At 37.7% G+C, this 15,839-nt stretch overlaps 1 protein-coding gene across 1 annotated transcript; it reads right to left on the bottom strand.

Moving 5' to 3' along the window:
* On the bottom strand, positions 1–3,067 carry LOC148098494 (uncharacterized). The gene is made up of 5 exons (XM_087852463.1): positions 2,716–3,067; positions 2,008–2,281; positions 1,743–1,855; positions 1,637–1,665; positions 1–84 (listed from the first exon to the last, which is right to left on the bottom strand). The coding sequence occupies exons 1-5, from the start codon at positions 3,065–3,067 to the stop codon at positions 1–3; spliced, it is 852 nt and encodes a 283-aa protein (XP_087708589.1).
* Between the last annotated feature and the right edge of the window lie 12,772 nt (positions 3,068–15,839).

Here is a 15,839-nt window from a genome sequence, read left to right on the forward strand (position 1 = left end):
TCAGTCCAGTTCACGATCAGCTGTCCTGTTTCTCACATTTTCATAGTTCACTGTGTCATCATCACGGTCACCAACATAATGTACCTGCGAAAAACAACACAGGTAAATCGTCAAGGGAAACTCTAGTCATTGAAATCAAAATTTAATCATATTTAAAATAAAATACTAGGTCATCTAAAAGGTATGCTTAGCTAGTTTAAATTAGCTAGCAATGATCACACTGACGAAGACTGAGGGTAGCTCATTTACATAATTTCACAGTACTACTAGTACTAGTACTACTGCCATCTTTAAGCAATTTTCACACAAATGTCAGATAATTTTGGGAGACTCAGGTTAAGATGTCCTCCATAACAGGTGTAGTACACAGGAAGAAATAGTTTTCTTAGGTTTTTGGAAAATCTTTTTAGCCCAGCTAAAGAGTGCAGGAAACAGAGCACTTGACCCTTGAGGTGCATGCACCAGATGCTTAGCTGCAGTATCTGCATGTCTGCTCACAGTATGAGATTGTTTTTGAATGGAGACAGTAATGGTTTACATACAACTGTTAGGTTTTTTTTTAACTTTACTTACTAATGGCTATTTCACTATCACTTAAAGATTTAAATTAACTGTGAGCATTTCTGAAGTCTTAAAAACATGTTCTGCTGCCACTGAGGAAAAATAATTATGGCAACTGAAAATGAGGTCATAGTGTTTCCTGCCATTTACAGCAGAAAGAAAAAAATCTCCCAAAGAGCTGAGAAATAAGTGTGTCACAGGGACACAACGATCAGTTGAGATCAGTTGGGATCAGTTGGGATCAGTCGGGTCACAGACTGGTCTCAGCAGATGGCTGCCTTTCCCTGAGACTGGTTCTGTCTGAGGCTTCTTCCTCTTGAAAGGGAGTTTTTCCTTCCCACTGTAGCCAAGCGCGTTTTTCAAAGAGGTTGTTTGATCATTGGGGTTTTCTCTCAAGTTGTTGTAGGGTCTTTACCTTTCAATAAAAACCATCTTGAGGTGATTGCCGTTGTGATTTTACGATATATAAATTAAATTAGATTGAATATGATTTTTTTAATTTGTTTACTTGTTTATTTGTTTATCTGTTTGTTTCTGGTGCATAATGGAAAAAAAAGTACACAACACTCTAGACCTATTTGGGGCAACAAGATAAAACAAAAACTACCCAGTAATCCTATAAACATTTGCGATGAAGCATCATGGCAGGTTAAATTGTAAACATACAGATTATGTTTTTCTGTGCCATTTAAAGTCTTTATATTAGAAATGGTAAAAATGGTAAATGGCCTGTATTTGTATAGCGCTTTACTAGTCCCTAAGGACCCCAAAGCGCTTTACACATCCAGTCATCCACCCATTCACACACAATCACACACTGGTGATGGCAAGCTGCATTGTAGCCACAGCCACCCTGGGGCGCACTGACAGAGGCGAGGCTGCTGGACACTGGCGCCACCGGGCCCTCTGACCACCACCAGTAGGCAACGGGTGAAGTGTCTTGCCCAAGGACACAACGACTGAGACTATTCAAGCTGGGGCTCGAACCGGCAACCTTCCGATGACAAGGCGAACTCCCAACTCTTGAGCCACAGAAAGCCTGTGTGTTTAAAATTCAGGGTTTTTTTTAACTCACATTCGTGTCTTCAGGTGGCTTTTTCCTTCCTAAAACAAGAGCACTGAATAAATTCAAAGGTCTTTTTGTTGGTAATCTGTCTCATTACTGATCTGAATTGTCTCACCTTTGTGTTTGATCACAAGAACCGTGATTACAATCATTACTGTGAGTCCTACAAAGCGAAGAGCCCACATGATGTAGTTCAGAGGAGACTGATCTGGGGTACCTAGAGAACACACAGTTCAAAATATTTCTTTATAAATTTGATATCTTTTAGTCAAAGTATTTAAATAATTTAACTGCTGTGAAAATCCAAACGATTATTTATACTAGGAGTTCAAATGTCATGGGTCAAACTGATCTAATTGTTATACAAATCCTACCTATGAGGTGTGTAGTGAGCTTCTATCTTCACAGTATTGTTATCTTCAAACTGGCAGGTGTATCTTTTCTTGTTGCCACTCTGAAGCTTCACAGTCAGAAGAGAAACACACGTGCGTCCAGTGTTCTTGACATCTCTGTCCCACAGCACACCTCCTGTCCCATCCACCCAACGCATACTGTTTTGTTTACAAGGAGAGATAGTATAGTATCTAAACAGAGAGCACTCTAACGTGACATTTCCATCCTCCTTTGGATCAGCGTCTGATGGAAATGCTGAAACTGAGGAGAGAACACGAGCAACAACAGTTATACAAGTTCAAAACATCTGGATTATCTTCCTAAATGTGAGAAACCTTGTGAGACATTACAAATAAGTTCTATTTTTCTCCTGGTATTTTAATAGCTTAAATAAGTGATTATCTAATAGTGGTTTTACTAATTTAGAATATAAAATTTGAAATGAATACATAAGCAATGGCCAGATTTACTGCAGATAACTCTTTTCATTTAAAGACCTGTCTCCATGTTTCAACACGAGAATTTTAATTCCCCAAGAAGGTGATACATTCAGTTACATGACACGTGTAGAGGGAAATCAATACTGTTTCCCTTATAATAGTAAGTGTGGTGATAACGGGTGTGTTTAATGCTTAATGTATGGTGTCATTCACAGATATGGATATATGGAAGTCCATGGAAGTCTAAATACTCACTGGTTAAAATATTTAGGTACACAGTTGTGTCCTGAAGACCATTCTCCTCAGGCCGACATAAGTATTGACCGGCATCCTCTGCAGTGATGTTGTTAATACTCAGTGAGCAGTTACTGTGCAGACTCAGTCTGGCAGCTTGAGCTAAGTTCTTCTCAACAATTCCATTATGAACCATATTTATTGTCTGAGACTCGTATTTGCTGTAAGCCCAGACAACCATGGAGCATGTATCAGGCACATTATCACAGGGCATAATGACATCATTTCCAGGTGTTAGATACAAGACGTGTTTGGTTTTACTGACCCCCACTGCAAAGAAAAGAGCACATTCAGAAAAATGTGTATATAGCATAAGATGGTCATCTAAAAAAAAAAAAAAGAATAAATTGAGTACAAGAGGATTGTTTTCTTGTTGCCACTCTGAAGCTTCACAGTCAGAAGAGAAACACATGTGCGTCCAGTGTTCTTGACACCTCCGTCCCACAAAACACACTTCCTGTCTCATCCACCCAACGCATACCGTTTTGTTTGCAAGGAGGGAGAGTACAGAGATAGAAGTAACGCATTACTGTAATCTGATTACTTTTTTCAAGTAAAGAGAAATGTAAGGGATTACTATAGCAAAAGAAGTAATTAGATTACTGTTACTTTCCCGTATGCAAGCTGCGTTACTGCGTTACTAAACCTTCGTGATTTTGTTTGTGAGGGTGTCTCATGACAATGACGTAAGCACAAGCAACGCCCGTGGCAGCAACAGATGTGTGTAGCTCAACAATAGATAATATAGAGTGTGGAAGAGAGTACGACCATGCAGCGTGTAAAGCGTGGACGTACTTACATTACTTTAAGTTTTAGTCCGTAAAAAGTGACAAACACATTAGCGTCTGCTGTACACTGCATAAAAAATAGAGTTGGGCTGAAAGGTCTATTGCTTTATTACATATTCAGGTTGTGTATAATATTTTTAAAAAGTAACTAAGTAACTAGTTACCCTTGAAAATAAGTAATAAGTAAAGTAATGGGATTACTCTTTGGAGAAGTAATCAGTAATTAGTTACTAATTACTTTTTTCAAGTAACTTTACCAACACTGATTAGGACCCAAGATGCAGGCTTCTGCTTCTGATGCAAGCTTTATTTTTATGGTGACGATAGAAACAGCAGTGGTGATGGCATGTGCAGAACGTAGCCTGGCTAAATTAAGAGGATTGTTTTCTTTCCCCCCCCCCCGCCCCCTTTTTTTTTTTTTTTTTTTAGAATCAGTGTCCAAAGATTTCTTTGTATTATACAGAAATGGCTTTGGATTTGTTAGAAGATCACAAATCAAGTTTAAATTTGTTTCCAAACTGAACTCACGCTTATGCCACAATTCTGTCTTCCAAATGTTGACTACTTTTACCAAGTAACAAAAAACCTTGTATGAAGCTATCAAAGTGGTTATCAAAGTAAGCAATACAAATAAAGGAGGCTTTACCTTCACACTGAAGCACAAGAATTAGAATAAATGTAAGCAGGACCATTCTGTGCCGTTCTGTCAGCGCGCAAACGTTATGAGGCTTTTCTCTGCTGCTGGTCTGTCTGATGCTTCTGTTTCCTTTTTGACATCATCACAAACCACCAACATTATTTTAAAAGAACTTGGATTATGTCACATCCGTGCCTGCAAACACAGCTTAAAAAAATTCACCTTAATTAGATGGATGAAAACCGTACTGGTTTGGCCTTAGAGCAGGATAATGTCGAAATAAAAAGTGTTGCAATTTCCATTTATTAATGTCAAAAAGAGGAAATGTGATGATTTGGAACTAAAATGCAGATTTAGCAGAAGACAGAAATGACATGATTCAGCTGCTGGTAGCAATATTTTAAATTGTGGCTGTTGTAAATCAACCTGTAACATAAAACATGTGGCAAACAGGATTATACGGAGAACACTAAACACTAAGTCCTTTTAAATTCATCAGTGGTTCCAATGATTTCAGATGATCAACTCTGTGATTAAACTGTCTGACACTGTGTGTGTGTGTGTGTGTACCAGTTTAGACATCTTTATGGGGACCAAAGAATTGGAGTGTTACTATACTTGTGGGGACCAACAGTCACTTGTGGGGACAAAAGTGCCTGTCCTCATGAGTGTGAAGGCGTTTTTGAGACATCAAGTGTCAGGGTTACAATTAGGTAATGGTTACGTTTAGGCTAAGGGCTAGGGTTAGGCATTCAGTTTTGAGGGTAAGCTACAAGGGATTATGTCATTATGTCAATTAGACAATATGAGATATCAATACGAGAATGTGTGTGTGAGTGTGTGTGTGTGTGTGAGTGTGTTTGCAGATGAGAGAAGGAGACCGATCTGGGGTACCTAGAGAACACACAGTTCAATATATTTATTTCTAAATTTGATATCTATTAGTCAAAGTATTTAAATAATTTAACTGGTGTGAAAATCCAAACTATTATTTATAATAGGAGATCAAATGTCATGGGTCAAACTGATCTAACAGTTATACAAATCCTACCTATGAGGACAGGTGTGTAGTGAGCTTCTATTTTCACAGTATTGTTATCGTCAAAACTGGCAGGTGTATTTTTTCTTGTTGCCACTCTGAAGCTTCACAGTCAGAAGAGAAACACACGTGCGTCCAGTGTTCTTGACACGTCTGTCCCACAAAACACACTTCCTGTCTCATCCACCCAACGCATACTGTTTCATTAACCAGCTCTGTTCTCTCTGATTGGACAAACCCAGAGTGCCGATTGGTCGCAGAAAACTCGTCCACGTATATAAAGCCAGAGAAGTCAGAGCGTGGAAGTTTGCAGTTGACATCTTGTTCCCTTTCTCTTCCTCCCTCACCACGGGTATTACCTTTTTGTTTTATTTATGTATTTTAATTACAAGTAGAACTGGGAGTTAATCACAATCTAGTTTTGTTTTTTTTTCCATTAGTTTAGCTAGAAACCTGATTTTGTTGACTGTCTCTCTCACGTCTCTTTTGGCCCTTTGGGCCATGAATTTAGCAGCTATAACAGTTGTTTAATAGACTCTTTTTTTAGAAGAAAAAAAAACAAGCGTGTGAATGGTTGTCTGTCTCTCTGTGTTAGCCCTGTGACAGACCGGTGACCTCTCTAGAGTATACCTGGCCTCTCTCCCTATTGCAGCTGGCACAGGCTCTGGTGCCCCTGTGACCCTGAATTGGATGAGCAGAAGAGAATAGATGGAATTATGAATGTTTAAATCTGATTTATTTAAAAAGTCAAAGGTTATTCTTAGTAACAAATGGCCTTCAAATAGACTGTTTAGTTCAGCAGTGTAATTTGCAGCAAATTAAGTCCAAGGAAAAAACTGCAGGTTCTTCCTTATGTCATTTAAGCTTGTTGGAGTGAAAATGATGTGTTTACATTTTTAAAAGTTATTTAAAATTTGACTTGCACCTAGTTTTACTCAAATTAGAGACACATGGTTTTTCAGTGACCATGTGTGCATATGTGTTGATCACTTGTCAACACATATGCACAAGCAGGATCCTGAGGTCTTAACTCTGAGATGGAAATTAATTAATTAATTTTCATAATTAATGAAAAAAGACTTCCAATATCACTGTTCACCATGAAAAAGGAGCATAAAAAGCACCAAGCCCCCATTTTTTTATCCAGTTGACTGTAGAATACAAATATACATCTCACTGTGAGCAACAAAAATTACCTAAAGAAAAGCAGAGGGAGAAAATTATCCACTTCATTTACCGACCTCATTTTAACATTGGCTACGGGTAAACTCTTCCACATTGTAAACATTTAAAATTTTACTGTCAAGCACAGTAGAAGATGAAGCATTTGCCATTAGATTATTTAACTTTTCTAGAAGTTACACATTGTACAGTGTGTTTCAGTCTTGTTCAGTATCCAAAGGTTTTATGATGTATTTGTGCAGGAACTGAGAAGCCACAAAGCACAAGAAAGAGAAAGTAAACATGATCTTTCTGAAGAATACAAATTATTTATAAAATGATAACGAACTAAAAAGAATTATGATGACTCTTTGTTCCTGGTGAGATAAAGTTGGTGCTCTGAGCTCAGCGCTGCCTTTCAGGGTCACCGAAATCAGCACGTTCACCATCAACCTGTTTAGTACAACACCAGTAAATCTTCAAAAACACTTTAAGGTTGAAGCAAAAATATGTTAATGAAATAGTTTGTATATAATGGTGTATTAGATATTACAGACACATAAAAAATAATGCCTGTGTTGTTAATTTAGACGGTTGCTATGTTTGAACTGAACTGATATGCTTTGCTTGTTTTCTGCAAACATGATGCACAGATATTCTTTGGTTTGTTCAGGTGCCACTTTATAAACCTAAACTGTGCTGCCATATTCCTTTAAGAGACAAGAGGCTTTCTCTCCTGGCAGAACCTCCAGTGAAAGCTGTGCTTTTTCATGTTTGCTTATGCAGTTTTTTTTCATTTTGGTTAAATAAAAATGACACAGTATCAATTGCATATGTTGCTGTTCATCTGAGGTTGCACTTATCTAACTTGAAGGCCTACTAAAGACCAGATTAGTATGCTGCAACAGTCAGTCATGTAAATATGCTGCAGTACTGAATGATGCCACAAGGTGGTGTCTCCTCCGTATAGCAAATCCGGCAATAAGACAGGTTTGCATGTCTTTCCTGTACTAACTCATGAGAGTGTTCCTGTAACAGCAAAACTGTGAAATAAAGTCCTAGTTTCATCCAGTATTATGTTTATAGGTTTTCAAAAACTACCAAATCCTTCAAGAGGCACTTTGGATGACTCATACTGCTAACTGCTAACTTAAACTGTAAGCGTTAGCTGCTTTTTTAAATCGAAAAGCCTACATATTTCAAGCTTCAACTGACTTTGGTGTTTTCAAGCTTTTAAAGTAGCTGGAAAAAGTAACAGAACAGCAATTAAACTGAAATGTCTGATTATTTTTGATCAGTGAACTTTATAGTGAAATAAATACTTGATATAGGTCAAAAACATCCAAATCAAAAGGAAAGCCTTCCAAATTTAATCCTGTGCTTGAAATTCTGCAGTAAAACCTATATCCTGCAGCTCTGTTATCATTTGAATTGTCTAACCTCTGTTTCTCATAAGAGCAATGATAGCAATTATTAGGATCAGTCCTGCAATACAAAGGGCCAACATGATGGAGCTCAGAGGACACGGATCTGTGGAATCTGTGAAAAACACACGAAGGAAAATATTCATTCCTAAATTTCTTAAATTTCCTTCTTGTAACCTTATAGTCAATATCCAGCAACATCAATGTTTTGAACATTTAGAAGCTACAGTAACAAACTAAAGTTTTATATGTCAAAATCAAACTGTTCTTTATCCTACCTGTGAAGACAGGTGTGTACTGAGCTTCTATCTTCACGCTGTTTTCCTTAAAAAAAACTGGCAGGTGTATGTTTTTCTGTGGCCTCCCTGATGTTTCACGGTCAGAAGTGAAACACACGTCCGTCCAGTGTTCGTGACACCTCTGTCAAGCAGCACCTTTCCCGTCTCGTCCAGCCAGCGGATGCTGTTCTCTTCACAAGGATGGAGGTCAGAGTATCTGAACAGAGAGCACTTTAATGTGAAGTCTCCATCCCCATTTAGTGTCTGAGATGCTGAAACTGAGAGAAATAGGTGATAAACAAAGTAAATGTAATTAGGTCATCACAGCTGCTCCCACATCTCAAACTAATTCTAATGTTTAACTGGTTTATGCACATTTCATTGGATTCATCAGTGGGATAGCTTCTAACTCTAAATGTTAAACGCTCCACGGCCCATCCCGAGGAAATATTGGACAAATATTGGACAAAGGCTGTTGATTATGGAGCGGCCAGGCTGGAGAAAAAGAGGAAGACCACAGAGAAGATTCATGGATATAGTGAAGGTGGACATGCAGATTGCTGATATGACAGAGGAGGGTGGTAGGGAAAGGGTGAGGCAGATGATTCACTTAGGCAACCCAATTAAGGAATTAAAAGAAAGAAGAAGACACAAATACGTGTAGTGTGTTTTACAAAAGAGTGTAAGTACCCACTATTCAAAATATGTAGATACACAACTGTGTCCTGGTCAGTGTTCTTGCCAGGCCGACAGCAGTAACCACCAGCGTCCTCAGCAGTGATGTTCTGGATGCCCAGGTGGCATTTACTGTGCAGACTGAGCCGGGCAGCTCGGGATGAGTTCTTCTCGATGGCCCCATTGTAAACTATGGCAGCAGTCCCAGATCGATCTCTGCTGTAAAGCCAGTGAGCAGCTTGAGTCAAGCGGGGGTGCGTTGTCACAGGGGAGAATGGCATCATGTCCCGATTTGTAATAAAGGTAGAAGTATCTTACACCAATGCCCGCTGTGAAGAAATAAACATGTTTACCTTTCTACTCATTTCTTTTATACTTTAATTCTAATGGAATAATCCATGTAACCTATTCAACCTAATGCTTTGAAACATGTATAATAATCATAAATCAAATTATATTGTGTTCTGTATTTTGGCTATATTTTTATTATTTGGGTTCTTTTTTCCTTTTAATTTTAAATGAACAGCCAAATGCCTCAAACTGAATTCTCTACACCAATAAATCATGTTCATATCCTTCTAATGATCTGTCATAATGAAAGTGTTTTAAATAAAAACAATAATAATTTTCATATTTTGGCCTAGAAAATTGTTAGAGAATCACACAGACATAAATATGGAGTGTGTTTCATAGGATCAGTGTGGGAAAGAATCAGTCAGTAGGAGGTTCTAAATATTACTAGCAAATCAAGTTCGCTCAGGTCAGTGTAGTCACTTGTCAGAATATTTAGATACACAGTTGTAAGCAGTGTATTGTTGTCCCCAGGCCGACAGTAGTAAACACCAGAGTCCTTCAAAGTGATGCTTTTGATGCCCAGGAAGCAGTTACTGTACAGACTCAGCCTGGCGGCTTGGGCTGCTTTCTCAATGATGTTTCCATTGTGAACCACCTCTGTAGTCCAAGGTAGGTCTCGGCTGTGAAACCAGCTAATGATGGAGCATGTTGAGTCCAAAGGGGGTGTGTTGTCACAGGGGAGAATGGCATCATCTCCAAGTCTGTAATTAAGAGTGATGTATCTTCTACTGATGCATACTGCAAAGAAAAAAGATGTGTTTATTCTAGTCTACCCAATTATCAAGATGAGGAAGGCACCGTGGCTCAATAGTAAAGGGACAAAGGAACATAATTTAAAATATATTTTTAACAGTTTCATGAAAGAATTTTGCAGACAGTGACTGCCTGTCAGGAAAACATGGACATCAGCAAATGTTGTGATTCCCCCCTTGAAGTGTTCTGCTACATCTTTAATGCAGCTACCTTCAGTTGTGGGTCTCCGCATTCACTTTTGAATTTAATAACTTGAAAATATGCTCTTTTGTGGCTCTTGGCTTTTGAAGAATACTACATTTCTTTGATTTGAGTCTGTGGTTTCCTTAACTTGCACTGAGCCTTATATTTAAGAAAATCCGAAAATAAAATACAAATGAATTCATTGGTGTTGGAGTACAGAGCCACAACTACTAACTTTTTTGTTTTTCGAACAAATTGTGAACGAACTGTATTTCTCTCTTAACCTCCTAGAACCTGGTGTCCACATATGTGGACATCACTATTTGGGTTATTTAGACCAAAATACTCAATTTTGCTCTACAGGGGCCTGATATCCACTTACAAGGACATTATACTGCTACTGTTCTATTGAAATTTTAAACGAATATCCTCATATGCGCTCTCATTTTTCTTAGAAACAAAAATTAGGTAAAAAAAAAAAAAAAAAAGTCTGGTAATTCTTGTTTTTACATTCATCGGGTCCCAATCAGCCCAAATACCAAAGAGAAATTAAAAAGCATGCCGTGGAAGAGTTCAGGTCTTAGGAAGTTAAAACAACGTTTAAAAGATCAAAGCTTTGAGTTTTTCTAATAGTTTTTCTTCCTTCAGCTGCTTTATATTCAACTGGAATGAACAGTCAGTGAAAGAATATGCACTGTAAGATCCAGGGTAAGATCCCTAGTGCACTTTATGCTTTGGGTCAAGTGATCTATGATGGTTTATATATCTAAAAACCCTTTACATTCTATTGTCAACCGAATTCAATGGAATTTTTCTAATTATGATCTAAAACCTAAAAATATACTTTACATGTTGGTATTTCTTTTTTTCCACATGAAAACAACAATCAATTAAAATGTATATATTTCATCGCAACATTGATAACAGAACCAAGAAAAGAAAATCTGAATAATTACCTTCAAACTGAAGCATAAAAATCAGGATTATTACATGTTGTTGCATCTCGCAGGCTCAAAATGGGCTTCCTTGTACACAAGTGATTGTGTTTCCTGTTGATGTTCCAACTCATCAGCCAAAAAAAGGTTGAAAGGGCATGTTATAAGACCACTGACATTGGTCACTTAGAAGTTTTTGGATGTGTTTCCTGTCTGGGTTTGACTTTTATACCTTTCTTGGTAAATACTGATACTGCAAGCCACATTCACCAATACATAAACCAGCACCCTCTTTGGAAAATGCACACACATACACAAGGATAGCCTATCCCAGCTATTGTAGGATGGGGGCCGGGGTATATCCAGGACAGGTCGCCACTCTGATGCAGGGCTATCACAGAGACAGACAACTATTCACCCCTATGGCCTTTTTAAGATCCCCAATTAGCCAAGTACCACACAAACATGGGGAGAACAAGTAAACTCCACACAGAAACCAGTGCTAACCACTGCACCACTGTGCTGTTATATGCACCTAATTCTTATTTATTAAAGTCATTAAAGGCCTACGTACTACAATCATGGCATCCTAGAAAGAGAGCAGTTCAAAGAAATTGTTAAAAGTCCAGAATTATCATGAAATTCTTGCTCATGATGAGTTTTTATAAACTTGTGACCGCAGCTGTAACCATCTATGGTATAACACAGGTACGAAGTCACCGCCTACTGATCAGTTCTCTGGAAAACAGTGTCACAGTTCCTGGAAGAACCCTCCTACCTCAGTATGCTATTTTTATACAGTGTCTTATAAAGTATTTGTCTTTCTCTGATAATCTGTAATACATTCTTACAACCTCATACTATCAAACTGCCCACAGCTTCAAACAACAACTTTCCTCTGTCTCTCTCTCGCACGCAACTTTTTTTGTCTGTTACTTTCAGTCTAGCTCACTTTCAGGTAAATGAACTTATAGGTAGATCAGCTTGATTGTTCAGTTCTGAGTTTACTTATTGAGTCGAGAAAAAGTCTGTAAGAACAAATATGTTACAGTAAAATGCTTTTATTGACAGTGAAGAAAAACAAGATATTTTCTTGGTATTTCTTATTTCAAGTTTCACTTGTCCGGATAACAAGTTCTTTGAAAATAAAAGCTACTTTCGGCTACTGTGCTATTTCTTTGAAAATATTCAACAATAATTGGCATTGAGATTTACAATATACATCCTTGTTTCACAGGTAAGTAACATTATTCATATTTTTGGTCTGTTTTCAGTCAAAACAGAATTCTCAAAAAACAAAGACCCAAAACAAGAAAAAATCCAGTTAAAAGTTTTATGTACATCTCTTGTATGCATCCACAGATAAAAAAAATAGTCCTCCACGTTTGCAAATTTTTTTAAATTTTTAATCAGTTTTCTTTATTTTTAACTTTTGGCTGACCATTTGAGAGAATACCAGTGAGCTAGGGGCTCAATGCAGTGCGATGTGCAGCGGCTTGTTTTGGTCTATTTAGCCTTTAAAGATTAAACTTGTGTGGGAGAACAAAAAGTCGCAAACTACCCTCAACTACTTGATTTTTACATGTCAGAAAACAGAAACTGTCAATCATGCAAAAGCATTAAAAACATCTGCTGCATAAAAACTGTTTCTAATGGTGATATAAAATAGCCACTAAATCCAGTGACCCAGTTAATGCAAACAGTATCCCCAAGACAAAGGAAGCATATACTGCTTTACTGATTTCACATAATTTATTTCCATGAAGAAATGTTCAAAACTGGATGTAGACAGTGTAAAATATGGCTGACAAAATATGAAATATTTTTACAGTCTTTTCAGACTACGATGCCATGTTATTCACCACCTCATCATTGTAATTGTTAAGTGCTGTTTTCTGTAACATACTCACAGGAAAATAAATAGACTGCAAATAAATATAATCAAATTATATTCCAGATAAAACCTTTTAGTAGTTTATAAAGATGACAAACATCAGTGAGTCAGAAAAAGTAAAAAAACAAAACAAAAACAAATCTTGATTAACAAGAAGCCAGAAAACAGGAAATGCATAAAATATTCCTAAATGTTTTACACATAAAGTATTTTAAAGATTCTGAGAAAAAAAGTATAACCAGATCTTTTTTTTCCAACTACAAAAAGGTTTAACGGAGGATTTAACAGTTGTTTGGAGAAACACCCAACCATCTCAAAGGTAAGGGTATAAAAAAGCATAATGTTTGAGGTTGTGGTATCAATATGTAATTGTCAATCAATATTTATTTATTTACAAATTCCAGAAAAACAAAGAGACCCTGTCAACTGACATGAATCCTCTTGGAGTGAAGAGTTGGTGGGATTGCAGCAGAAAGCAGAAAAATAAATGTTTATACCAAAGAAATCTTGCACAGAGGAGGAAAACAAACACTCTCTTTCTACATCTTTTCAGTTCTTAGCTGAATTAAAAGAACAAAAGAATGGACAGTTAAAAGTCTATGATGGTGAGCCTGATTTTTTAAGCCCTCCTACCCATCAAGTATTAGGAGTAGCCATAACAAATTAGCCCTAAGGTTGACAAGTGCGGCACATCTACTGAAGAGGCCACCTGGTGCGTATGATTTGTTGTGCTTTGTTGCATCCTATTTAGTACATTTGTAATGAGACTTACTCAATAAGTCTGTTATTTATTCAAATTTACAATTTTTAAGTGAAAATAGAATCGAAGTCTGACTTCATGCATTTCACATTATAGACCAGGACTTATGAGGTCAAAATAAGTAAAAACAAATGTGTTTCTTACAAGGTTTACGAGCTTGGACACAGACATGAAACAAGGCTACGTGTCAGCTAAGACCAAAGTATCTGCGTTTACGCAAGACTTTAAAAGGAAAAAGAAAAACTTTTATGGATACAGTAGGAATATTAAACTGAGAATATTCAGATGTCAAACTTTTGTGCTTCTCCTGTCCACTCTGCTTTCCTCGTCCCACAAACAGCAGCTCGACCAGCCGTGACATGCATAACGGATAGAGTTAAAACTGAAATCATGTATTTCAGAAAAAGGTCTAAAGTTGTGCCTGTGTTAAAAAATTGTGCGCTGAACTCAGAAAATCTTTACATTCTGTTTGGTCCAAATTTGGAAAACACTGCAGCACATTCCACTTGTCACATATTTATGAGTTCCACAATCAGTTTTATTGAGCGATATTACTGCTGAGTTACCATGTCATCAGCTTTCGCCTTCCCTCCAAATGATAACTAAACTATTTGCTCTTTGTGACTGCATGTGTTCACATTAGGATATGACTGTGTGCGTCTCTATAAAAAGAGCTTCTAAGATCAAGTGTTTTGATCCTACACTATCTTTGTGTGTAAACAGAAGAAAGAAGGTACAATGCTCAGGGATTATTCATTTCCTTAACTATTGAACCTGTTTTGGGGAGGGGACGTAGCAACTAGGTGCATTGAGTCACCATGAAATGTCACTGGAGCTTTAAATGTGTCCAGCAAAACAGCACACATCTATACACAATGCTGCGGTAAAAAGAAACTACAGTTAAACGCAATGAGGTCTTCATGGTGATTTTTAGACATCATCTAGCAAAGAAGTGCAATTCCTTGATTGGCCACTTGCCATTGGCTCCAAAAACGAGTCATTTCCCAGAGACGCCCATGTTGAAATGCCCAAATTCAGCAATGACATGAAAATAACATATTTATAAGAAACTGTTGGGCGAAGCTAATTTCTCCCACCATGACAACTAAACTAGAGCTGAGTTTCTTTTTAGCTATAACCCATCCATCTGGATAAAGTTAAAGGCTTAAAGTGAGGGTGTGGTTCCTTTATTTCACAGGTGTGCCACACAGGCCAGTAACTTTCTGCCAGGCCCCTCGACTATGGAACCAGCTCTAGTTTGGATTCGGGAGACAGACACTATCTCTACTTTTAAGATTAGGTTTAAAACTTTCCTTTTTGCTAAAGCATATAGTTAGGACTGGACCAGGTGACCCTGAATCCTTCCTTACTTATGCTAAAATAGGCATAGAGCTACTGGGGGATTCTCATGATGCATTGAGTGAGTGTTTCTTCTTCAGTCACCTTTCTCACTCGCTATGTGTTAATAGACTTCTCTGCATTATACTAGTCATCATACTAGTTATTAATCTCTGGCTCGCTTCCACAACATGCTTTTTACCCTGTCTTCCTTCTCTCTCCCCAACCAGCCGCAGCAGATGCCCCCCCCCCCTTCTGAGCTTGGTTCTGCTGGAGGTTTCTTCCTGTTAAAAGCAAGTTTTTCCTTCCCACTACCGCCAAAGTGCTTGCTCATAGAGGGTCATATGATTGTTGGGTTTTGCTTTGTATGTATAAATTTAGGGTCTACCTCATAATATAAAGCGCCTTGAGGCGACTGTTGTTGTGATTTAGCGCTGTATAAATAAAATGTCATTGAACTGAATCTTTTAAACCAACTTCCCTAAATTGACGTCTCCATTGTGCCGATGCTTTGTGAAAGACTTTTAATGGCTGTCTGTGTGGAAAAGCCTATCCAAGCTGTCCATGAAGCTTAAATATTCATTATTATTTTCATAATTTGAAGTCTTTTACTTGGAACTATTTAGGATCAGTGTTTGTGGACCTGTGCACTTTATGGATGCAGTTTGCTAACGAAAGTTAGCTGAGCTCTAGCTAGCACCCCACCCTCTCATCTAAATATGGTCACTTCTGACTCCAAAAGAAACATGGTGTGGCAGCTTCCAAATTGCTAATGCTGAGGTTTCAAACTGTGGGTTGGTGATGTCACAGTGCCTACATCCATCCTTTATATACAGTCAATTCATGCTGCTTTTTAGAAAACAGTA

The sequence above is a fragment of the Neolamprologus brichardi genome, chromosome 15 (genome assembly GCF_056152115.1).
Source record: "Neolamprologus brichardi isolate AB-2024 chromosome 15, ASM5615211v1, whole genome shotgun sequence".
In the NCBI taxonomy this organism is placed as follows: Eukaryota; Metazoa; Chordata; class Actinopteri; order Cichliformes; family Cichlidae; genus Neolamprologus; species Neolamprologus brichardi.